This window comes from Notolabrus celidotus, chromosome 19 (genome assembly GCF_009762535.1).
Source record: "Notolabrus celidotus isolate fNotCel1 chromosome 19, fNotCel1.pri, whole genome shotgun sequence".
Lineage (NCBI taxonomy): Eukaryota > Metazoa > Chordata > Actinopteri > Labriformes > Labridae > Notolabrus > Notolabrus celidotus.
Window position 1 is genome coordinate 7,397,527 of NC_048290.1, and position 26,118 is coordinate 7,423,644.

The 26,118-nt window shown below is 39.6% G+C and overlaps 1 protein-coding gene across 15 annotated transcripts in view; it reads left to right on the forward strand.

Moving 5' to 3' along the window:
• lamc3 (laminin, gamma 3) overlaps nt 1–26,118 on the forward strand; it is a 219,942-nt gene that overhangs the window by 50,536 nt on the left and 143,288 nt on the right. For 9 of the 15 annotated variants that reach the window (XM_034709416.1, XM_034709410.1, XM_034709414.1 and 6 more), the window contains one exon: nt 17,992–19,057. The exons of 2 other annotated variants lie outside the window; for them this stretch is intronic. In XM_034709416.1, the coding sequence (XP_034565307.1) occupies nt 18,667–19,057 (391 nt within the window). In that variant the 5' untranslated portion in view covers nt 17,992–18,666. Of the gene's footprint in view, nt 1–17,974; nt 19,058–26,118 lie in introns of all 15 variants that reach the window. 4 more of the 15 variants (XM_034709411.1, XM_034709412.1, XM_034709422.1 and 1 more) reach the window with 2 other exon arrangements.

Consider the following 26,118-nt stretch of genomic DNA (forward strand, 5'->3'; position numbering starts at 1 on the left):
AAGATACAAAAAAAATTGTAATAATAATCAATAATAAAACAACTAAAATAAAATGTATTCAATAAATAATAAAATAGCTACATAAACATTTTAATATGTATATAAAAACTATAATCATAAGATTGAAATAAGATAGTTTCAGTCGTTAAAATACGCTAAAATTTAAGCTTAATAAATAAAGTCATTTGGGGAAGATGAGGAAAAAGCAGTGGCAGCAGCAGAAGAAGACCCAGTAACCAGCTAGCTAGCCTTTACCGCAGTGTGTGGCTATCCCTCCACCTCCCGGCAGTGCTAACATCTCTCTTTTCCCAGTCTGTCGCGGTAGTCCCTCGAATACACATCATAAAGGGAGAGATCTGGTCGCCAGAGCTTGACAAGTTCCATTTGGCTGCACAAACTTCATAATTTTTCCTTTGCTTCACCGCTATGTAACCCTACGTCTGCCAGATCGAGCTATATTCATGCTTATAATGTGAAGTCTGACCTCCATATAAGTATTGCATGTGTGATATGAAAGCACTCAACACTTTCTGCTAAGCTTGTGGTTTAGTTACCATGACCAGTAGGGGGCTCTACCTGACAGAACATGTAAACAGGAGGTAAACAGTTCCTCCCACCAGTAAATTATAAGGCTCTATTTTGGGGGAGGACAGTCTGAGTTTTACACTGGATGGCTGATTTAAAATTCAGAGTTTCACTGAAGTGTGAACAAATTGTGTCCAGCAGTTCAGTTTGTTAAATCAATAATATGTTTGTATATTAATATATTCTGGATTTAAAAGCGAGAGAGAAGTAGCAGATTTAATTTCAGATTTTTTCAGTAAGTTACAGCACAAACACATCAGACTTAAATTACCATTCTAAGCAGACTATTTTCATATGCAATAAATAATGTCTGGGGGGGGGGATCTTTTAAATGACGAAATAGCAAATAAACAACTAAAATTCCCTCCTGTCCTCACCCCATCCTTTCCCTTACCCCCCTCCATGTTAAGCTATTAAAGAAGTACAGTGATAGTGAGGGAGGGAAAATAATGCAGAATGTTGAAATGAGCTCTGGGATGTCTTGTAAAAGTTGTTTTGTTCCCTCCTCCTCTAAACCTGTGGGGCCTCACAGTCAGTCACACAAACAGGAGGGCTGAACGTTGCTTCCACTCACAAACCAACTCAAGCACTAAGCAGCTATGTCCAATTACAGGAGGCGCAAATTAAAAGTGCAAATTGCAGTGGAAAAAAAATCTGAGTCAAATTTAAATGTAAAACTTGAAAGATGGTCGCATGGAGCATTCTAATGAGGCCATTGAAGGAGATTAATATGCTGGGTAATAGCTGGATCTCTTATTTCTCTCTAAAGCCCCCTTTTTAATCAACAGTCAACTAATGACTAAAACAAGGGACATTAGGAATGAAAAGCAGTTGGTTTCAAGAAGGTGGGTTGACAGATAGGAAAATGTCACCTTCCCTACTGTCCAATTAAAAAAAAAAGGATGTTTTTGATTTCACAAGGAAGGATGCAGGAGCAGTAGCGATGCTGCAAATTCTGTCCCCGACAACAGCTTAACAAGAGCTCAGACACAATAAATATCTACAATCCCCAGGTTTGATAAAGCCCCCCTGTCCGGCCCTGAGCCTCCTTATATCATTGAAGAGATTCTTTCTCTTGATCGCACCTCTGTGCTGGAGTGTCACACAGCCATGTTTGCAGGTCTCATGGAACTTTTTGGGAGCAATTTTGTTGAGTAGTTCCATCTGTTCACTCTGCTCAGTGCACCCAATGCTGTAGTGGCAGAATTAATTTCATATCAGCCTTGGAAGCTGACAAATCACCCTGAGAGGACAGAAAAAGTGAACTTACACAATATAGAACATAATAAAGTGGGCTGGGTTTTTAAGAGACATGCTGGAGAGCTGAGGGTGAAAGGCTTGTGTTTGCTTTTAAAGATGTTCCTTGATTGGGGCGGCAGTAGTTCAGTCCATAGGGACTTGACTTGGGAACTGGTTTGAGTCCCAGTATGGATGATGTTTGGCAAGTGGACTGGTGGCTGGAGAGGTGCTGGTTCACTTGCCTGGGCACTGCTGAGGTGCCCTTGAGCAAGGCACTGAACCCCCAACTGCTTGGGGTGCGCTGGTTGATGGCAGCATCCTCACTCTGACATCTCTCCTTAAGTTGATGATGGATGGATGGACAACAAACAATCATGATGAGCGGAGCCAGGCCTGGAGTCAACAGGTCAGAGGTTTTCAGAATATCATAAAGACAACATGGATAAAGAGAGGAGGAGGATAATCATTGATTCAGTAATTACCGGGGAAAACCTTGGTTACATGACTCCAGCTGTCCGGCGGTCCTGCTCCATGCTGTGTTCGGAAAATGCAACCGGTGAGTGTTGACGGATGAGAGAGCATGGAGCCGGACCCGACACGGATCTGGTGGATGTCCTGTGTAAGTGTTTGTGACTCCGCCCCCATTTAGCTGCAACAAAACCTGTACCCTGAAGATGCAAACCAGAGGCATCACATTCAGTCATCATGCAGCTAACATGCTGTCAATCTAAAACAGCGGTAAACAACTTATGTCAACTTATGTCAATACTGTCAATCTGTCAGAAAGAAGTCATTTTAATTTGAATGTGTTTCTATTTTCATTTTATCCACAACCATTTAAGAAACCCTCTGAAATCATCTTGCAGTCTCAATTAGGGTTGGGACCCTAAGGTTGCGCATCATTGAGTAATTATGAATTCCAACTGACACGGTGACATAGAAGAAGAAAAGGAAGCACAAGACAAAGAGTGTGAACCTCCCCGGTCTTCTCTCTCTGCTTCGCTTCATTCAGCGTTACTTTGCCACCCTCTCTCTTTCACACCCTTAATCACTCACTTCACTGCAACACAAGTTACAGCAGGAAGGGAGGAGGGATGTCACAGCATTCAACTCCTCATGGGGGAAAAAAAAAACCTCACTCTCTTCTGATTGTGAGAGCAAGAAGTTTGACTCTGAAGTAATTTCACCTCAAATGTCAATTAATGCAACAATGCTTCTCTTCATCATGATAGTATGTGCTATTGTTTAATGAGTATGCTATTAAAAGGTGATCACACTGCATGCTGTTGTGCGATTCATTGAGACAGACAGACAGACAGACAGACAGAGAGGATGGAGGGACACTAGCAGACAATGGAAAGAAAGAGAGAGGGAGAGAGGAGGACAGGGGGATCAGATGATGTTGAGAAGTAAACAGAGCAGACACTACACTGTATTAACTCCATCTGAAAAGGTGTGTGATTGTACAGAAACCCTTTGTGGTGTTACAATAACCTCACAGTCAGTGCTTCAAGTGGGAAAAAAAACAAGTCCGAGTACTTCCTTTACTCACCTGTTGGCGTTTGTTTTGTGGGGCCAGTATCAGCAGATCTGGTTTGACATTTTTCAGTTAATGAAGACAAAAGATGGAAGAAGACCTGTGTCATCATCCAGCTCTGCTTCAGATCCTGCCCTCGTCGTGCTCTGTTGGAGCCAGGCCATCACTGCTGCCATATTCAGATTTTCCTGATACCCAAGAGACTTTGCAAAAAGATGCAAGCGTCATGTAATCATGGCACCATGGGTAATGTATTTTTGGTGCTATTATGAATCGCCATAAACTGCAATACGTAGAGGACTGGAAAGGATGCTAGAAGCTGGTTAGAAGTCCTGTTAAGCCAGAAGTTGCGACACTGCGCTCACCAACCCTCTTCAATCAATTAGACCTTATTTATAAAGCGCTTTTCATACAATGACATTGTAACATAAAGTACTGTACATAAAAACAACTTAAAATAGAATAAATAAAAAAAAGGTTAAGAACACAGTATGCAACAATAGTAATAAAAACAAAAATAAATAAATGATAAAGAAAAAAAGTTGCTGAAGATGCTGAACGAACTGAGGAAACGCACTCATGATATCTTAATGAGGAAACACTGGAGGTAAAATAAGATGTTAAAACTGAACACAGGAAATTAAAATCACCAAATTAAAATACATTTCTAAGATAATAAAACATTAAAAACCATTAAAAGAACATAAGATGCTTTACTTCAAATAAATAAGTACATCAATAAATAAGTAGAATAAAAGTGAATACATTTGAAATAGATAATAAATAAATGAATAAATAAATAATAACATTTTATTTGTAGAGAGCCTTTCGAAACCAGGTTACAAAGTGCTTTACATGGGCAGCAAAATAAAACGGGAAGATCAGACACAAGTCAAGATAAAAAAATAAAACATATTTTAAAAGACATACAATTCTCCTAAAATAACTTTAAAGGAATAAAATTATTTTAAAATATATTTCTTAAGACGGTTAGAATAAAATAAAGTCAAATAAATTCAGATAAAATCCGGTAAGGCTCTGCGATAAAAGTATGTTTTAAGAAGGGATTTAAAAGAGCTCACTGACTCAGCAGACCTGATCTCCTAAATAAATGAATGAATGAATACATAAATAAATTAATAAAACTATTAAGAAAAAAAAACAACCTCTTAAAACACTGCTTACAGTAGCATAAATGCATTGCACTTCTCTAACTGTGATCACCAAGTGTTTAATGGTAATAGGTGTGCATACAATGTGAGGTATGCTGTAAGGTATCTCAAAATAATACGATAGAGACGTGTATGTTGAATGTTCTGTAGCTGAGGAGCCAGAGTGAATCAAGAAGCATCAAAATAGAAGTTAATATCTAAAAAGTTTGTCAGATCAAGAATCTCACTCTTTAACACATCAGAATCAGAAATACTTTATTTATCAGGGGGGGAAATTCAGCCATTACAGTTGCTCCTACACACAATAAGTAAGAATATCACATAATATTATAAGAAGAAAGTAATTAATAAGATAAAAAATACAATACATAAGCATACATATCACTCACTGTAAGTCTTTGATGTAAAAAATGCAACAAAAAAAAGAAAGATGTTTCTGTAGCTTGGTGTTAATCGCCTTATCAACACTCCTACTTCCTTCTACTCCTGGCTGCTACAGCACGTTCCTGTTGGATTGTTATGCTCAGTTAACAACAGTGTCGTTGTTTGTCAAAAAAGATAGAAAAATGTGTGAATCAAAACTTTTGAAGCAAGAAGTGGAAAAACTCAACAAGCATCCAGTGACCAAGCTCATGATTCTTTTCACTTCTCCTCTAATGGAGGTTTTGAGTCAGAGGTTTAAGCTTTGTACTGCCTATTAGATAGTACATTCACGCACTGTCTGAGTCACAAAGGACAAGAAATTTTCAGACTTACTCAGTAAATCATTCTCCCCTACACTGTCTCTGTATTACCTAACACCTGTGGCAATCGAAGGTCTTAAAAGCAGCCAGTCTCAAGCGGCAACCTCTGGGCTTGAAGTATGAATCCAATCTGGAAGTGCAGTTCCACGGGTGTCCACTTGAGGCTGGCTGCAGAAAGACTGGAAGCCACATACACACTCATTCAAAAAATATGATCTTTAATGCAAAAATAAACCTGTTTACAGCCTGGTTTTTGGCAATCAACAGCTAGATTACAGTTAGCACAGAAAAGTGAAGCTGCTGCCCCCATTTCTAAACAAAAGGAAATTCTTTGAATGAAGACTGACTGAATAGAAAGCAAATTTTAAACATTGCTTTAAGCCTCTGTTTTAAGCTAACGCAAAGTGACAAACTTTCATATCTTATTGTGCTGCTTTGATTGTGTTTTTTATCTTATATTCACCCTCTTCTCTTGTTTTTGAAGCATAAATTCCTTCCACCCTTTTTCTTTTTCCAACCTAACTGATTGGTGTGCCTCTAATTGTTTACTGCACCTCACAAGTGTGCTTAATTATTGTCTGCCCTGCCTTTCTATGCCAGTTAATCTTCGTATCAAATGCCAGCTGTTCATGCCATTCTCAGTGTTTAGCCTTTGTGTTCTTTGGCTTTTTATGTTCTCCTGGTCCTCACTTGTTCTTGGGCTTTTTATTTTCTGGCCTGCCCCATGGGTTTGTTTGCCTGCATCGGACTCATTTTGTGGTTTTGACCCTTGCCTTCCTATTAACGGTAAGCCTTGTGTTTTACGCCCTTTCGTAAATCGATTTTTTTACTGCACCAGCTCTGTCTTTGCAGTCTCCTTTTTGGGTCCATCTCCTCCACTTTCTTTTTGTTTTTTATTTTCTTTCTTTTCTGTTGTTTTATTTTTATTTTTTGCAATATACAAGATCCCTACCTGGTATTATAGTCAATCAAAGTATGGGGCAACACTAAACAAAGTCAGTCACTAGTTATTGAAGTTACAGTGTGATGTTGGGAATATTAAGAGTTTTTAAGGTGGGCTAAACATAAAAATGGTAGCATTTGTGTTTGTGTTGTAGCACCAAATAAAACATTCTTCACACATCCTAATCAACAGGTGCATAAAAGCAGGATCGAGTTCTTTAAAAATGGTAAACTCCTGCACACTTTAACTTGCCAAAAGCGTGCATTCACTGGTGCAGCATTGTGGCCATCAGACCATCATTAGGCAAAAGAAATAACAAAAACATGAAGTAATGAATCAGTAAGGGCATTTTTTTCAAGTTAGGCAGTGTCTAACTTGTCTTAATTTTTCAGGTCATCCCCTACAGGGCTGATAAATGTTACATTTTAAACCGTGATGATTAGTTCATTATAAGCTCCGTGAGATGTTAATCAATACATACTGATACATACAGTACATTTATCACCTGATATCCAAATGGTCTGTTTGCATTATTACCCTTTCATCTTACAAATCACCTGGCTTTATATAGTTTAGGATTTCCCCTCCTCCTGTTGACAATGTGGCAAATTGTGTTGACAGCATTATTAAAAAAAAACATGGAGGATATCATTTTGTAACATTTGAATTTTATCCAGGAAATCAAACCTATGGGATTGATATTTTTTTTTATTCAGCTGATAATGAACAGGACAGCTGATTGGGACTGTGCTATAACTGCCAACATGTAATCCCTGTCTCCTTGTCTATAACCTATAACTGCTTCTATTTATTTCACGCCATCCACTTAACACTTAGCATTAATGTCCAATCATCCGTAGATGAGGCTGTAGTTGTTCACTCATTAGCACCTGCTGACAACTTGTGAACAGGCGCTATAGGGTCTTGTTTGCCAGACATCACACTGCTAATGACATAATCCTTAAGTAGTCTTGACTGAAGGTTACAAACAATTAGTCAGCATTAACACGAGTTGCTTCTTCATGAGGTTATGTTTCTTCTTTTGTTAAGTTCTGGAATATTAGTCTTGAAAACAGGTCCGATGATGCGGCATATCAAAGCTTGAGGTGATCCTCTTGATGCTAAAGATACAGTGGGAATTAAGACCCATTATCTTAAGTTAATTATCAGATTTTCCTTTAAATGCATTCATGGGTAACTTTATTATTGTTATACAGCCCCCATGAGTGGGCCTACACCAAATTTTTAATGTTACATAATTAAAATACTCACTCATGGATTCTGTAAAGCATAAATAACTTCTTTAATATCGCCAATGGAGTTTTTTGAGCCTCTCTTTTACGGTAATATTGTGGTCAAATTTTACTGGAGAGGCCCCCTAATCCTAATTTCCTTTAATATTTGGGCGGCCTTGTGTAAACTTTTAATTAATATTTTTTAATTGGCATGATATGAATGGGAAAATGGGTCAGTTTTACATTTATTACAATATATTTTAGAATGCATAGTTGTGTTGAATTAAATGTGCCTCTTTTTTAAATTCCAGCGTAGTAGCAGTGATCAATTACTGCAGAAGTGAAAGGAAAAATAAATTATGTACGGATTTATTAAGAACAAAAAAGAGGAGCTTTTTTTTCTTCTTCTTTTTTTAAAATTAGGTTTTGTAACTACACAGAAGCTTGTGTTTGGTTTGTGGTTTTAAATTCCCTCTCATTTAAAAAAAAAAATTGAAGCAGAAAAAACAGAGGTAGAAAAAGATGCATGTGTTCCTCTGTGAGAATTCCACTCACCTCATTCCACCGGATGAGCCTGCATCACCGCTCATTTTATTCATACGGTTGTAAAACTGTTGACGGTGAAGATTGTATTTTTTGTTGCTGCTTTTACAGAGTCGAATCTCGTTTATTGATCCATTCAAACCCAAGGCATGTGCACTAGTCTGTGCTTGAGTATGGTGATGCTATTGCTGTTTGGCTGATTACTGTGTGGATTATTGCCCTGCGGCGTGTCTAGTTTCACAGTGGTTAATTTGTAGGAACAGTGTGTGGTAATCCAGACACAGGTGTTTTGTGTGTGTTCTTCCATCAGTGTTCAGAGCGGCTGCTGGAGCATCTGTGAGCTGGAGACAATTCTGCCTTCTGTTATCAACAGAGGCTCTGGTCAGAACAAAATATAAATTTATATGGAAATCCAGAGGGGAAAAAAGCAATACTCCCTTTTGTCTTATTTCTTAATTAGAGCTACTTCTAAATTTAACTCATGGCAACAAAGAAAATCTATGTTAGTGAGAAGATGAAAGCAACATTGGCATGCCTCGGAAAGGGCATAAAATATTGGATTGGAGCATGGTAACGCAGAGATGCAGAGGTTCTTTTTTTAATACATAATACTAATGACTTACTGACACTGGCTGCACAAAACACCAACAAGTGGATGGTTTCTGTTACCAATGCAATCAGAAATCAACAGTTTTGGCACACTGTCAACAGGAAAAAGTGATATCGTGATTTTAGTGAGAGTAACTTTAGTTAACTCAGTGACAGCAACTTTGTAGCATGGCAACAGTGCAGGAGGCTTCTGGTGCACTGGGTTCCATAGTGCCTTAAAGAGGCAGAAGCTGAAATAAAAAACAAAGACACCCTTGGCTCGTTTCCACCAAGCGGTCTGGTGTGGATCAGTACAGTTTGGTATGGGTCAGATCAGTAACGCCTGATCCTGTTTGCGTTTCCACAGCCAACCGTGCCCTACTTGGTGGGCGGTGTGTAAGCGGGATGCCGATAGCCGTGTCAGCTATGTAGTAGCGTGACGTCATGGCAGCGCGACACAGTGTACACCGCTATTAAATGCAACAAAGAAGAAAAACGCGAGGAAAGTCTGCACCTCCGCGGTCAACCATGGAACGCTGTTTCTTGACGTTGTTTTCCAAACAACAAAAGTGATCTTCCCGAAGTCCACTGGAGATTTAAACATGGCGGGGTTATGTGTTGTTCGTTTTTACCGCTGTTGCACGGGTGGTGACAATTCTTTCGACCAATCAACGGACTGCAGTGTTTCTAGCTCCACCTTCTGGGGTCGGATCGGTATGTCTGGCACCCAACAGAAGGGTACCAAAAAGTGGGACGGTACGGCTTGGTGATTTGAGGACCTGTCCCAGTTTTACTCAATGGAAAAGCCACAAAATGCGTGCTTGTTGGAAACGGGGCTTCTGATATAAGTAAAGAATTTTTTAAAGCTCAAAATCGTGTAAAGCTACTAACGAAGCTATCAGAAGGACAATATAAAGCCTGACAATGAGCATAATACCCCCTCTTGAAATTCAACATTGACTCTATTGCTTCAGTATTGCACTTCAATAAAGCTGAGCGACTCACAAGAGACCTATTTTCAAAAAGGATCATATAAATTGATGCAGCGGAGGTTATCCTGACTTCAACCATCTGTTAAGCCTCAGTAACGTTGGATCCTCATATTCCCAAAATGCACCTGGATAGACTTTTCTGTCAGGCTCTTCAGTCCTGAAAAGCCTGACGTCTATATCAGATTGTAACTCTCTTGTTTAATATAATTGTGTCATAGCTAGAGAGCTTGATGAACAACTCTCTCCAAATAACATGTTCCCAAATAGACAGTTAGTACTGCATGTTCCAGTGTACATGTTGGGCTTAAAACCACTCACTGTGTGCACCTTAAAATGTCAAGATTGAATGGTAGTGTGAGGCTTCTAATTGGAAGTATGCACGCAAGTGTTAACTTGTCAGGAAGTGGTAATTCCTCCTACATTAAGTGTCTGTAGAGATTGTTATATGGGATTCAATTAACACTTCCAATTGTAATATGGACTGATGTGATGTAGATCCAAATGTTGAAACTACCTCTCGGGGTGTTTATTGACATTCTTTCCTTTGACGCTGTAGCCTGTATTTGTGAAAAAAATAATTTCAATTGAATAAAACTTGAACGACTTTCTGTAATTACCCTGTAGTTAACCTGTAATAAAAACCCTTTCAACTTTTACTTTTGAAAAGTGTAAATATTTTAGCTTTTTGTGTTAAAACAAAAAAAAAAGTTGCAACAGAGTATAAGCATCACAGAGTATAAGCACAAGCTTTATAGGTGAATGTTTTATAGTTTTGTCAGGCTAGAGAGGACTTTCATACAGGTGTCTAATGTTAGGAAATTTTTGTGACGACTTGGCGGCTGTGCAACGCTCATTAGTTTGTCAGATAGCGCGTTCCCTGCGGGGATACGGCACCCGCCTCCTGCATTGCTAAGTGAAGCGCTGACAGCTGTGACATCAAATCGCTGTTTGAAAGCGTAACTCATCGCTGCGACATTGTGTCATCATAAAAAGGAGGCCATACCTGTGAGTGTTGGCGCAACAAGCTTCACATCGTGACAGCCAGCTGCACCAATCTGCGGCATGAAAGAGGAAGGTGGCAGGCGGAGGCTAGAGGATCTGTGGCATTGGGAGAAGGGAGAGAGTAGAATGAGAGGTAAGATGTAAAGGGAAATGAAGAGGAATATGTGGGAAGGCAGAGGGGAGATCGAGGTATAACATGTTGCTGCAGAGAAAGGCATGAAGAGGAGGGGAAAAGCAAGTAAGGAAAGGAGCTCTTGCAAAAATCAGGAGGGGTTAATACACAGGAAACAGATGGATATGAGTAAATCTACACAGTGACAACACAGGCTGACAATAATCTCAATTAAAACAAATGGAATCTGAATATCATCGTCTGTCCAGATTCCATTTCAGCTGGATAAAGGGTGGGGAAAGCTTATCTTGACAATGAAACATTTAGTCTGATCATGAGCTTGGGCAGGAAGTCAAAAGAAGCTGGCTCAGCTTTGGTAAACATAAATCAAAGCCAATCTTACCCAAGTCGGCCAGACTGACAATCTCTGGGAGTTAAAATCAAATCAGATCCAAACTTATTTATAATGCTTATCAAAAAACAAAGAGTTGACAAAAGTGCTGCACAATCAAACATAAAACTCATTTAAAGACAACAGGACAGTGAAAGAGTGCAGAGCATTACAGTTTTTCTCAGTCGCTTTGGTACAGTTCTCGAATCATCCTCGACATTGGCAAAACAGTAAGTGCATTTCTCAAAACAATTTGTACATATAGCAAAAAACCATGGATTACCTGCAAAAGCCAGTATATTGCTCAAAATCCTTAGTTCATCTCTCAAGAGTAAATATCTGTGTCAATGAACATGTCAGTGCCATCAGAGTGACAAGTCCTTGTGTCCTTGTGTACGGATAAGACAGTCAAATTGCTTAGTCATGTTGTCAATATAACAGTGTACTCTGGAGGGACGTTCTGATGTAAACTATGGCTAAAGTTTTGATGACAGTCATTGTAAATTGTAAGTTACACCTTAGTGTATGTGTGAGATTGATTGCAAGAGACTGGACAAGATTCACATTTACGCTTTAAGTGTTTGTACTTTAATTTGTTTACAGGCCATGTCATTGCAATACAGAAAGAAAAATACATAATGTGCATAGCACAAAGAAAAAACAAAAAAACGAAGGAGAAATGTGAGCATAGGGGAAACTGTACATGCACTGCTGTAGGAACTACAGTGCAGTGCAGTCTTCCTACACCTCCTGACGTTCCTGTCTGTTTGGGCCTTCGTTAGAGAAAGTCAAGATTGACCTTGGAGCAATTTACCATTTCAGGACAGATTTAGAAAAAAAGTCTATTGGAAATGTACAGAAATATGACTGACATTATTCTGACATGTTCAACCATTTTGCATGTGAAGACTTATGTGATGAACTAATGCCTAAATGTTGTGGAGGGTGAGACTATTCAACAGAGACCCATTACCCATTATTCGCTCAACATGACATAAGCACTTGATAATGTAGGAAACAGCAGATAATTGAACATAATCATTTGCATGGATGTACCAAAGCATTTGCAACTTGTTCAAAGAAATAAGAAACTGCATTTTTTGATGTGCACAAGTGGCGCAATGATTTAAAGATTGAGCAAGTAGTTTTGAGAATTTCAATTCTGATCTGAGAAATGTACCAAAGCGACTACAGAGAAACTGTAAGACCAAAAGGGAGGCAGAAAGGATTACACTAAGCCAACTCAGGGATGCAGGGATTAACTGGTTCCACCATTAACTGTGGGTTAATAAGTGTAATGGCTTCTCTACTGTTATCACTCTCAGAAAGGGGCCGGCACATTCTATTTGGCGCTATCTGCAGCAATAGGAAAACAAAGTGACACCTGTGCAGTGTTTCCCCTGCATATAAAAGAGTGAGGCGGCTGTCTTCGTCTAACTTTCCTACTGCCCTGACCCTTGTTAGAGTCTGACGGGTATTTTCATGAAGAACTCAGTTTTCCAGGGACAGCATTTGGTGAATTTGTCATTTTTATCTGCAGTTACAGTTTTATACTGACATAATGGCGGTGCTGTGTCAAAATCAGCTTCCATGAAGAAGAGCTGTTACTGCAGTAAGGACTGATGGGGAACTACGGTGGCCCTTAAGGCCAACTGCACAAACATTTCATGACCACATTTCACTAAACGGCAATACATTTTACTGGAAGCCAAGAAAATGTCACTACACGCAAAAAAGATTTTATTTTACTATCATGATGTCTGAAATGACATATACGTCTTTATTCGGCAAAACAACGATGGATTTTGGTGAAAAAGTGCAAACATCAAGCTCTTTGTTTCTGCATTCATGATCCACACCTTGCATCTGACGTGACTTTGAAGAGCTCGAATGCAGTCAGAGTGATTTTGACAAGCTGAGTCTGAGGCTGTGTGGTCTGTCTTCAGTGCGTCACAAGAGAGCATGTGGCTGACTTGTCTGAATGGTTAGAAAACAGCAGGGGGTACCAGGAAATAGTATACCCTTGGGTGTTTTGCAGACTTTCCCCTCCTAGTTTTCAGCAGCCCCCTTGCTGGGCTCATTCAGCTGGCTCTAATACAGGCCAAAGTTTTGAAGTCAAGAGTATGGCTGCTGCGAATTTTCAGTTCCCTATCTTGTTGGAAGTGTCAGAGGTAAAGTCAAAATCATTACTCTGCAGAAGAATTTGTAACCTGATCTGATCCAGACAGTTCCTCTTAAGAAAACTGCTCCTCTGCTTTCTCCCGTGTGATAGAATTTTACCCAGAGTTTGTTCCCTCGCCTCGTTGGTACATTTCCTTCTTTTGGTATTCACCAGGTTCACACAGCAGTCATATTCTACTTGTGTCTTCAGTTTGGAAGCCCAAATGCTGTTTTACTGTTTTCCACTTAAGTTGTAAGAATGAGGAGTACCTGACAATTCTTTGATTTTATCAGCAAAAGAATAGATGAAGTAATCCAGAGGAAAATCTGGCCGTGTGTCAAGTAAGGGATAATGAATAAAGAGTGGGTGGTCATAGCTGATTTGTATCCCGACAAGGTGAGCGGGAACATGGATGCCAAACAGATCAAAGTTTGTTGACATTTATATTCTTACTCAACCAGTCCTTAATATACCAAACCCTTTACCATGATCTGTTTGTGTTTACTTTGTGTCTGTTTTCTTCAATTTGGTTGAAGTCTCTTTCCACCATCCCCTTTGTCTTTTACCCTCCCTTGCTGTTTCTGCACTGTTTTCCTCCTCTCCTTTTCTTTGATCAGCTATCAACTTTGACTTTAAAGTTCTGTGCACTCCAAATAAATTAGTAATACAGAAAATGTTCCAAATTTGAATGCTAAAAGAGACTGATGTTTTTTGCCACAGTGTCAACAGGCAAAGGTGAAATGTGCTGGTCTCCTTTATGCTGATTGATTTGATTTGAAGTGTGGGATAATGTCTGGAGTTTTGACCCATCATAAACAGGTAATGAACACAGCCTGGTGACAAAGTAAAACAACCTTAATGGTAACCTATGAACTACCTGGAGGTAACAGCCATTACTACAATTCAAGTACTTCATTGTGATCAAAGCTAAGCTAGACAGTACTCACAGTTGTTACAGACTTAAATAATTTAAGCTACTATTTAAAGTCTCTTCCTTTCAAGTCAAGTCAACTTTATTTATATAGCACATTTAAAAACAACCAGTGTTGGCCAAAGTGGTGCTTTACAAGGTACAAAGTAAAACGTACATGAAGACAACAATAATCAACACAACACAACATATCGGGATATTAATTTCCTCCTCACGAGGAGAAGGCCAAAGAGAAGAGATGGGTCTTCAACAAAGATTTAAAGCATTCAACAGTGGGGGCTGATCGTAATTGGAGTGGCAAGCCATTCCAGAGCTTTGGGGTCGCTGCTGCAAAGGCTCGGTTGCCCCGGGTTTTAAGCCGAGTTTTAGGCACATCCAGGAGCAGCTGGTTTGTTGACCTCAGTGCTCGAGCTGGGTTGTGAACATGAAGCACTAAAAGCTTTCAAACAGGGTTCATGTCCAGCCATTTCTTAGCTAACTGTAGTGTTTTCTGAAAAGTGGCTGGATGCTTACATTAGTCATTGTCTTACAGTAGCCACATTAAGCAAAGTGTTGTTTTTTTCTTTAAAAATGATCATATTATCTTTCTTATTGTTTCAGTCTATCTTTTCAGGTGCTGATTAATCCAAAAGCAGTTAGATAATGTCAGACACTTTAAAAACATATGACTAACAACCTGGAATCCAACTGTGAGACATTACAGCACTTGGGCTTCACACCCTGAGCATGACGTCAAAAGATGGCAACAGTGTTAATGAAAAAATGATCATATTAGGCCCCTCCACTTCACTAACGAGAATGTTCTCACTGGCCTTTCAGATTCTCATACCTTCTCTCCTTCTTACAGCACCACTGATCTAGGGCAACATAAGGGATCTCACCTACTGTGTATTAATAAACTTGCTTGATGAATAAGTGTTTGTTTGCAGAGGCATTAGATCCAGCCCGGTCTGCTCTTGTCCAAAGTAAGCAAAGGATTTCGCAGCAATTTGATGTGGTCCCTTGTACAACGTCTCTGCCTGAGTACTGATAGAGCCTCAATAAATCAAGGCAATAACAAGGAGATATAGGTAAGACTTTGCAGTAAATCCCCCCATGATCCTAAATGTTCTGCGTCTAAATGCGTCTGTCCACACAGCCTGTCTCTCTCTGTTTCATGCTACCTGTCTTCAAATTACCATCTTTTCTTATTCTTCCTTTTTTCCCCGAAGTATTTCATTTCAAACACTCCCACGTTGATCCTGCAGTTATTTGAATTGTACTAGTGCCGATTTGTGCCGTCATCTTAAATGTTGGATTCCTGGATGACTGTGCCAATTTTTTTTATTAAACTCAAAAGCAATAAAATAATGTACAGAAAGGATTAGACAGCACTGTGTTACACTTCATTGGCCGTGGCTCTCGGCTGCCACTTGTTGGCCTTGTCAGTTGTGAGATCATTCGGTTCTGGACCTTGTTGTTGGTGCAGCGCACGGACTGGTAGAGCAAGCACACTCAGGAAACCGATTGGTGAGTGGTTAAAGTGAACACTGCATTTACTTTTATATTCCTCTACCCAATGGTAAGAGATTGAATAAGCAGACATAAATAGACAAAATTGGGGTTGGTGACCACAAGCTGATTAAAATTGTTGGTTGCACAAAAACAGAATCCAACAATCAACCAAGAAATGTGAACAGCAGGGGTCTGCAATTTGTTTCTCACTGCAGTCTTGATACTAAGTCATTCTTGCTGTTTGTAGTCATCACAAATGTTAGGAGTATTGTCATGGGAGCAAGGTTATAATAGTTTTGAAATGGTCATTCGTTTTTATTTTTTGAAATGATTTATTTTACTTAAGTGTTTATTTGCTTTAGTCTTAGTTTTAGTGCTTTGTATTAAGGGATACTCAACAGGAATAAGCCCCCAAAGGACCTGAAAAGATATTATGTATAAAAAAAGAAAAAAATCTAGTTTGGCTAGATTTGGCTAGTTGGTTTTTAAGAAATAAAAGACAGATCACTTGTTGGGAAATCTCTGAAAAGTTTTGCAGTAACTGAAAAGATAATTGTGAAAATCTGGACAGACATGGGGCCAGACTCTAGGATGTAAACAATATTTAATAACCCTTGAGTAATGCACAATTCATAGGTTATGTTTTTATTAGCAAAACAATATCACCATGAGACACATATTTAAGCCCTCCTATGGTGTCATAGAACACACAAATATTACGTTAAACAAGGGAAAACTTCAATGCTGCTTAAACAGTTTGGTGTTGTGTTCAAGGTTGCAAGTTCTATAAATTAAGGGATGCTGACAACCTATTTCTTTATCTACCGCCCGATTTCCCCTAATCTAAAGTGATAATGTACGGTAAAAATCCAAGAGAAAACAGGCTATATTTTGAAGTGGGCAGTGTAGTCACAGAAGATACCATTTTGCCAGTTCTTAATCGGCTAGCTCAATGTTTCTGTTAGCTACTTGATAATACAATAAGCTATTAATCGATATCTTTCTTATGCCTGGAGTAACACTATTCAAAAAGTAATGTTAGCTAGAAGGCTGATGAATGCTCTCATAGTTTGTAATCCCAGGGTATATGTTAGGGATAATGCATGGTGAACAGGTAGTTTTGTAAAGTAGAACCCCAGAGTGGACGGTTCTACCAATGATGCTAACAGGAACCTGTGATTTTGCCACAGTGTCAACAAGCAGGAGGACAATGTGCCAGAACACTTGATTTGATATTAGGCATGTGATTTGCTTGTGTCTAGTATTGCACTCCTTGTGCAAAATTAATCACTGTTAAGTGGTTATCGACCAATCGGAATGAAGTATTTAATGGGGGGCGGCAGTAGGTCAGTCCATAGGGACCTGGCTCCATAGGAACCGAAGGGTCGCCGGTTTGAGTCTCAGCATGGACGAAGCTTGGCAAGTGGACTGGTGGCTGGAGAGGTGCTGGTTCACTTGCCTGGGCACTGCTGAGGTGCCCCTGAGCAAGGCACCGAACCCCCCACTGCTCTGGGTGTGCTGGTTGACAGCAGTTTCCTCACTCTGACATCTCTCCCTAAGCATGTTCACTGCATGTGTGTGTGCATTTGTATGTATATACCAAAAAAAACTGTATGTGTAGCATGTCCAAAAATAGCATGAGTGAAAAAATAGAATTTCCCCCCTGGGGATCAATAAAGTACCTTTCTTAATACAGCTTGGTGACAAGTAGTAAAGCTGGGAAATAAAATGAATTGTCAAGTATTTGGATGTACTGCGATAAATGCTTTGTCCTTTCAGTTCTTTGCGATACATTGTGTAATGTTTAGTCAGGCAGAAAGCAGGGGATTGACAACACATTGTCATATTTCCTACATTTATATGAATTGCAAACTGGAAAATTATCAATAAAACATCATCAGAGGTTTTAACTAACCCAACTCAAGTTTGAAATTGGAGGAAATTGCCCATGCATGTAGCAAAATATTCAACTGAGTTGCTGATGGAATATTTTTTTCCAACCATTTTCATAAATTCCTGACAGAATCAAAGATGACTTTCATACCAGCGTCCCTAGCATCATGTTTTGCTATAGAGAGGCAGTGCTTGGGACTGTATGAAGGTTTTTCAGAAGTCATGGTAAAGGACTGTTTATTTTTACATCTGAGGTGACTTGAAGTTGAGTGTCACTTCAAACACTAAAGGATTGTACATAGGCATAGACCCTAAGCCTTCAGTATGAATTACAGATGTATGTAAAACTGGTACATGAACAGATCTTGCAGTAAAAGCAATGCAGTCATTACGCTGTATTCATATATTTACAGATGAATCGTCCCTTTAGGTTGCATAACTCCCTCGAGCGACATCCTTTTATGGAGATGACCCGTTCCTGCTGAAATATTCCAGACAGTTTTAGCACCTCTAGACTTCCACTGTGAATCACTGGAGTCAGCATTTACCAGAACATCCTGCTGTGGGGCCCGCTGCCAAGTGCATTTATCACCATATCGATGATATTGTGCATTCCTGTAAGTGGCGAATGCAGGTGCTTAGGTACTGACTATCTCAGTGCACTGGAGATGGAACAACCTCCCTGCTGCATATTGCAAAATGGTAAAGAAAGTGTTTTCCACCAGTCAAATGAGGTCCTGTTACCCACCTGCTTTACATCTGGAGCTAATGGAGGTGCACTGCTCCTGCTGGCCAGAGGGTGGGGAAGTTTTCATGAACTCTTCTACTCTCCAGCCCCCTCCCCCGGCCCTCCTCTGAATGTTTCATGCTGCCCCTGATGAGAGGAGTTCCTGCACAAACTTCATTCCACGCCACAGAGGGAAAACATTTGTTGAAGGCTCAACAGAGGCTGAAAAGAGAGAGAAAACTAACAAAGCTCTCTGGCTGGACTTACTACTTTGGGCTGGATTACTTCTTTCAAGTCAGGGTCTTCATGCTTTGGCCAAGTAGATGAGTGTGAAAGTGTGTTTGTGAAGTGTAAATGTGATTGAAACTTAGAGTTGACATGGATGTGATGGTTGCTGTGAGCTCTGTCTTCCTGGCACTTCTTCTTTCTCTCCATCTGCACCACAATCACCTCTTCGTTCAGGCCGCAATGGACTCCTGCTACGACGACGAAGGCGCTCCAAGCCGGTGCATGCCCAAGTTTGAGAACATCGCCTTCAACCGTACCGTTGTGGCATCAAACGTGTGTGGTACCCCACCTGAGGACTACTGCATGCAGACAGGTTCAACACGCTCGTGCCACCACTGTGACGCATCAGACCCGGACCGGAACCACAACGCCAGCCTCCTGACAGACTTCCACAGGAACGAGGAGTCCACGTGGTGGCAGAGCCAGTCCATGTTTTATGGAATCCAGCATCCAAATTCTGTCAAACTCACCCTCAACCTGGGTAAGAGCTCAGCACTTCATTTTTGGTTCAGTTTGGTTTCACTTTTCCTCAACTTGCAGAGATATATAAGGCCAGAATGAGTCATCTAGGTCAGGTATGTGTGTGCTCGGGGTTCAATTATAGATAAATGCCAGTGTCGTGTATGAGATCAGGTGTTATTAATTCTAAGAACTTTTTCATGTTGTCCCTGAATGTGGTGCGTCAGGAGAATATGAACTTCTGCAATGGATGAAATGCAGATGATTCTAAGTCAGAAACACTCTGGAAAAAGATTCTTATTCCTGATTTGAAACATTTTTTGAACTGAAACACTATTTTTGGATAACATGGCCTCTGCTCCCTTTTTTAATGCTCATACAACTTAAACATAATGCGAGGCCTGATAGTCACATGTGTTTCTGTTATGTTCAGAGAAAGTAAACTTCAAGATGATTGTCCATGCTTCCAGAGAAATGTTAAGAACTTCTTATTTCCTCCAAAACTTTGAAGATATCTACTTTTTTTTTAGCAATTTAAAGTCCTTGTTCAAGAGGTCTTTAATGCAATGTTGCAACATTTAAAGTTTTGGCATAACTCTTGAGTTTAAGTGTCATGAATCTTGATCTTTTCTCCCATGAGTGACATGCTTAATATAGAGTTTTGCAAAAGGATGAGGCTGTCTTTAATACAAAACAGATGTATTTAACACCAAACGATTTGTATTATTCAGCGGAGGCTCTGAGCTGTCTTCATAAAGAACCCCCTGGCCCAGACATAGCTTAGACTTGGGAGTGTTTATGAGCTCATAGCCACAAGGGCCTGTCTGAGAATTTGGTTGGATTTAAAGTGGATGAGGAGGATACACAGTTGCATCTGACACGCATAGATAGCAACTGAGTGATGGCCCAGAGTTGGCCCACGTTCCCTTTCATTCAGCCCACATACTGCCATGGAGAGCCGGGGATGCTACCACCTGAATCTATCTGTCACAAATCAGTCTCAAGCCAAGGTGATGAGGCTTTTTTAGACCGGTGACAGCTCAGAGCAACCACACACAACCATCAAATTAACATATTGAAGAAGAATTTGGCCAGACCATGAGCACATATAGACCTTTATGTAACCGTTTCAGCTTGAAATCCAGATTTCTAGCATTAAAGCACATCTCAATTATAGCACAGCTCAAATTCAGCATTGATCCTTGGCTGCCGGGTCGATGCTGTGTTCTTATTTCAGAATCCTCAGGTTTTAAGATATTGTACAATGTACTTCAAGTGAAAGCTAAGCCATATATTTTCAGAGAGGTAAGCAGCTGATAAAAAGTCTTACATTTTGCTGAAATGAGACTGATAAGGTAAGGAGGGCCAGTGGAAGGTAGCTCTGCATTTACATGAAAAGCATTTGGAATTAAAAGATACACCTACTTTGCAGGGTGACAACTTCCATTAACCCCCAGCCAGAGTCATTTTTGCATCGCCAGAGACTTGGTCAGCAGGTTTACTGTGACTTGAAATTATACAAATGAGCCCCACCCTTGATAAAATGTAAGTTTTGCTAAAACCTGTGGAGTGATACCCCTCAGTATTGTATTCAAGCAAAATGTAGCATCCAGACTTTTTGAAATGTGCTCCCCAGCCTATGCTTCATAAACTTAGAGTGTAAATGTAAATTAATAATGTTTGAATCTTCTTTACAATGTTAGTTTTAACTGTTTACAAGGAATGTTTTGAATTCGGTTGCAAAACTCATCACAAATTCAGCCTCTGTTGAGGATCTGCACCCCCTTCAGGGTCTGACCTATTATCAATGCAAGGATTGCAGTGGGCAGGGAAGCTGTGATAATGAGGCACTGAGCTGATTGGCTAACGGTAAGTTGTCTGATGGGGAGGGTGCTGACTGGATCAGACAGATGCAGAGGTGGAAAAACTCCAAAACAAACATGGGGAGCCAGTACCAAGCCAGATGTTTAACATAACGAACAAAATTTCATTACAGAGTGGCGACATTTATCAATCGAAGGTATATTGTTGTTGGTAATGATTTTCTAGGGGTTCAGTGTCAAAAAGCAAACCCAGCTTTGGACTGACCTTTGTTGTTGAAGTAGTCTGGGGTGAAGTGGTTGGCACAACTAAAAGGCATGTCAATGTTAGAAATAAAGCAACCACTGTTTCTCCACTCACTCTGCTGATGGGACAGATTGTAGACATCTGTTGTGGTTTTTGCAATCAAGAACAGAGAGTCGGATGTAACCTTTTGACATCTTGACTCTACAACATCCAAGCAAAACCACAATAGTGTAGGAGGAAGTGGGAAGTGGGAGTGTCTTTGCATGCATGCATGTGTAAATCACTCCTGTCATTACATCACCACAAGAACCAACTCAAAAGGCCGTTTAGAAGCTACGTTTCCCAAGTAGGTGGTATACAGAAACAATACAGAGGCTTTTTCCCTTCCACAGTCTCATGGTTGTCTTAAGAATATATGTATGATGAGGAAAAGCATGTTTTTCATTACATGGGATCTTTAATGTAGTGATATGGCACAGAGATGACCAAGTGTTTTGGAAGACAAAGTAAAAGCAGGATATTCATGAAGATGTATACCAGACAGAATGCCTCGCAGTAAAGCCTGGTAAAATGAATTATAAATAAATACCCATAAAAACAGGAAAAATAAAAGTAATAAAATGCCATAAAAATACAACAACACATAAAAAAAAGGAAGTCTATAAAATGGGTTTTTAAGAAGTGATTTAAAAGAAGTCACTGGTTCTGCCACTCTTTTCTCCTCAGGCAGGTCGTTTCCGAGCAGACAGACCTTGATAACAAAAGACACAGAAAGCATCAGATTTAAGCCTAAGTGTCAAACAGCCAGAGGGGTCCCACCTGTAAATCTAAGGCTGGAGATTATTGAGTCAGCAGTCCTTAAAAGTGACAGCTGAAATATCAAAACTAAGTAAAAGGTAATTCTACACTGATGTGAAGTACTCAGTGTCAAAATCAGTTAGACACTAGACTGTAGGATTCTAAAGAAGCTAAATAGGGAAAAACTGAACCAGATTTATGCCAGAAAGATGAGTTACAGCACTCAAGTCTAGTGAAAATACATGTGGTAATGTTTTTATGTCAGAGGCTTTGTTAACTCTGGAGATGGTATTAATTTTACAAAGCAAGATTTTGCAACTTCTTTGAAATAACTCAAAGCTGGTAATGATTAAAGTGAAATATGTGAACAACAAAGCTGCTTGTCTGTAAGGAAAACTGATAAAGCTGATATTTCATGGCACATAAATTCTCAGACATGTGCAATTATTGTATCAATGGGGAAACGTGGTGTCTGTTCTGTGGTTATTTTAATTAAAGCACAGTGCTGTGATGAGTAAATTAAGGGTTTAAATCATTTGGGGCAGATTAAAATAACTTGAGTTTTATTGGCAGTATTTTAAGGCATTGTATTAAGTGAGACAAGCTCTTACAGACTCTCTTGTCCTTGACACCAATTGCATAAATTTGTAGATTCTGATTGGGCAGTTTGATTTTGACCCCTTTTTTTTTAGCACATGATTAACTTCTTCACAGTTATATCACATGGATAGAATAAGTAAATGTTAGGCCAGGAGAAAGCTTTGTTATATAAATTCAGGTAAGATATATTTGGGGTTAGGGTATCATTCCTGGTTCACTTGATTTGTGCTGGCCTTTGAAGACACTGGGTTACCACAGTACAAAGCAAATATACAACTGTGAACCACTTTCACCGTGCTTTATGATGTCTGCGGTCGTGATACAAGTTTTTAGGATTGCTTTTTCACACTCTCCTTTCCTTTGACAAAATGCATTGGACACACTCTTTGTACACTGTGTACATATTTGCATTTGAAGACATTCCTCATTGCACAAAATTTTATGAGACCAGCTTGAGCCATTAGCATCATTATCCCATTAACATGCCGTGGAAAACTGCTGAAATGAGTAAGAGACCACATTTGTCACTGTAACTGAATTAAACTGCGGCGATTAATGTTACAAAGCGTTAATACAAATCTCTCTATGAAATTACCTTTCCGGCTTCCATTTATTTACTTGACTGTGTGTGTGTGTGTGTGCGTCACATTTTACCAACCTTGTGGGGACACATATTTGATGCACGGTCACATTTTGGGGACTCTTCTTCCTTATGGGGACATATTGTATTTAACTTTTGGTTAAAACTCAGATTAAGCTAGAGGAAGGTTGGTTTGGCTTAGAGTTACAATTTTGGTAATCTCAGTCAAAACAATTTCTCCATCTTGTTGTTGTTTCTTTCTGTGTGTAAGTCTGCCAGTTACAAAGGGCCTCAGCAATACAAGGAAGAAAGACAACATAAAATGTTGCTCTGAGTTCTCCGGCATTATTGACACACAGTGATACAAAACAAATAATAAAGAAATTTGTATTTTCCTCAAAAAAGTCAATTTGATATATTGAATTCAACACAGAGCTTGAAAACAGCATTGCTTGTACTATTTAATGAATCTTCTCTTTGGTTTTGCTCTCCTTTGGCTCTGCAAATGACAAGCAGCATGCTCAAATATTGAATTTATTACCAGATAAAAAAGTGGTCAGAAGCGACTATCCTGCACTGCGCCAGAGGCAGTTTGCTAACAAGTCAGCAGAACTGACCTTAACAGCAAACATTTGCCCTAGCGTTTGATCTTCGCCGAATAGTTCCATAGTTTGAAAAATATGGTCTTCTTAAAGCTCCTGTGAGAAGTTTTTACCAGCCTAAAGTTAAAACTGTGGTTTCTTTATGACCTATAAAAGCATACAAGCCCATCAGCTAGGTGGATTTCTTCAATATATTTTCTTGTAATGTGTAAAACTACTGGCGGGGGGTGAGTGTCAGTCAAGTTGATTACCTGCATGCTACTAAAACAGCTTATTTTTACACTTTCAATGACAGAAATTTCTCAACAGTGATTCATTTTAGTGTTACAATAATGCAGGGTGAGATTGTTTTGCTCAAAAAAAGAACTTGCACACAACATAAGAGGTATAGCTTTGAGCTCTGCGAGAGTTAATATCACACATATATAACCCTTCCACTGACCCCTTTTACCATGTAAGAGCAGCGTTTGGATCTTCCTTCTTTCTCACAAACATGTAACTAGTGACCAGAATTCCCTGATTAACACTAGGCTCCCCACCTCAGTGGAGATTCTATCTGCTTGCCACAAAGTTGTGTTAATGCAGGTCAGGAAACGTGAAAATGAGACATTAAAGGTAACTGAATTTCACTGTAGTTAAAGGTGGTAGTAATCATTTTCCAATTATTTTCCAAATTAACATTCAAATGAAAGGTTTATATTAAAAAAAACCTGATAATTAACGTTTAACGGATTAATGGATGTGTCCCCAGCTCAGCTTACCCCATATTCCAACATCCATATGCCTCTTCAACGCAATCATTATCCTTTATCTCAAACAGTCCTGCCTGTTCTAGTAACCACTCCCAAAGCTACCAGTTCACCTCTTTCCCTCTTCATATATAACCATTTCTAATTATTCTTGGTCAGTTTGCCAACATTTTCCCTGCCTTTGCTTTCTTGCCTTCTTCCTCTGCAACATTTAACTTTTTTCCTGAAGTCTATATCTCTTCACATCTCCCTGCACCTTTTTTTTCCTCTTCCCCTCAGGTTACCTGTGGATTCTCAGTTGCTTCTCTTTGGACTTTCTACTGTTGTCTGTACACTTTTCTGTCTTCACGTTTGTCAATAAATCATTGAATTTTCTGTCTGTCTCGACTGTCTGCTTTTTGAGTCTTTCTCCCTGAGCACCCGCTTGACAGACTAAGCGGACTTCCCAAAATGTCAAACTGTTCTGAAGTCCTGAAAAACAATAATAAAAAAAGTGCTGTTTTCAAAAAACAGCTGTACCAAGAGAGGAAACTCAATGGTATGCTTACAGTATGACAATCACATTCAAGAGCACAGTGAGCTGGTATGTAGGGGTGGCAAAGCAGATACATGGCAGCTGATAAACATTGGAAACTGTAAAATCTGTACATCAGTAATTTACTGACAACTGGAATCTGCACATGGATGTCAATAGTGTAGAGGGTTACTTTTAGTCGTAGTACAGAAAGGGGACTGATTTCATCCAATTAGTGCTGGGGAAGACTCAACCTCACCAACTCAGTAGAATACATGGGGATAAAAATGCATGCATGGATGGTTATTTATAATTACACATGGTCCCTCTAAAACTACCAAGAGCCAATGTCACAACCAGGAGGAGATAATGTAATTTAAGGTGGCTGAAACTCAATTGAATGTAATTCTTTGACCAATTAACTGACTTTTAAAGTAAGAATACAACTTTAGCGAAAGACATATTCAAACCTTAACTTTTATCTCTGATTTTGGTCTCCACCTTCTCCTATAGGATCGGTCTACCTCTTTAACTGCTGAATGCAAATTCATCTGAACCCCAGACTGTATCATACATGGTTTTAGTCTCCATGACGTCACCCATCAGGTTCTGAAGATGAGTTTTGAAGCCTGTTGTTGGCTGTGGCAATATTGGAAATGCTGACTCAACCTGACTTTCGGTTGACACAGCTAACAGCTACAGCTAACAGCTACAGTGTGCCCACATGTCAGTCAAGTCAGCCGTGCCCCTAATTATGCCAAACTTGTAACTTTAATATCTTCAAAACTAATGAGTTATGACAAAAATCACTGGTCCAGTGTGTGCCGATAGAAAAATGAGCTATTCAGACCAAAATTGTTTTTGTGCCAGGCTGTGAACGCGTATATTTTTGTTGTAAAGATGGATGTTTTTGAATGCCTATGGATTCCTGTAGTTTTTGGCAGTCCGGTATCGGGTTCATTCCTGAAGACCGGAGGTTGCCGGTCAATGTGAGCTAACTGAGATGCTAATCCAGTGAGTCTGACATCCAAGACACACCCAGTGGTTTAGTAGGGCCGTCGGGCAGAAAACAATAGCGTGTCCAGATGGGTGGCCAAGGATGGCTTGGCACCCTTGAAATCTGATTGGGCACCCCTAATGTCTCCATAAATGTCTTAACTATGATTGGCTATT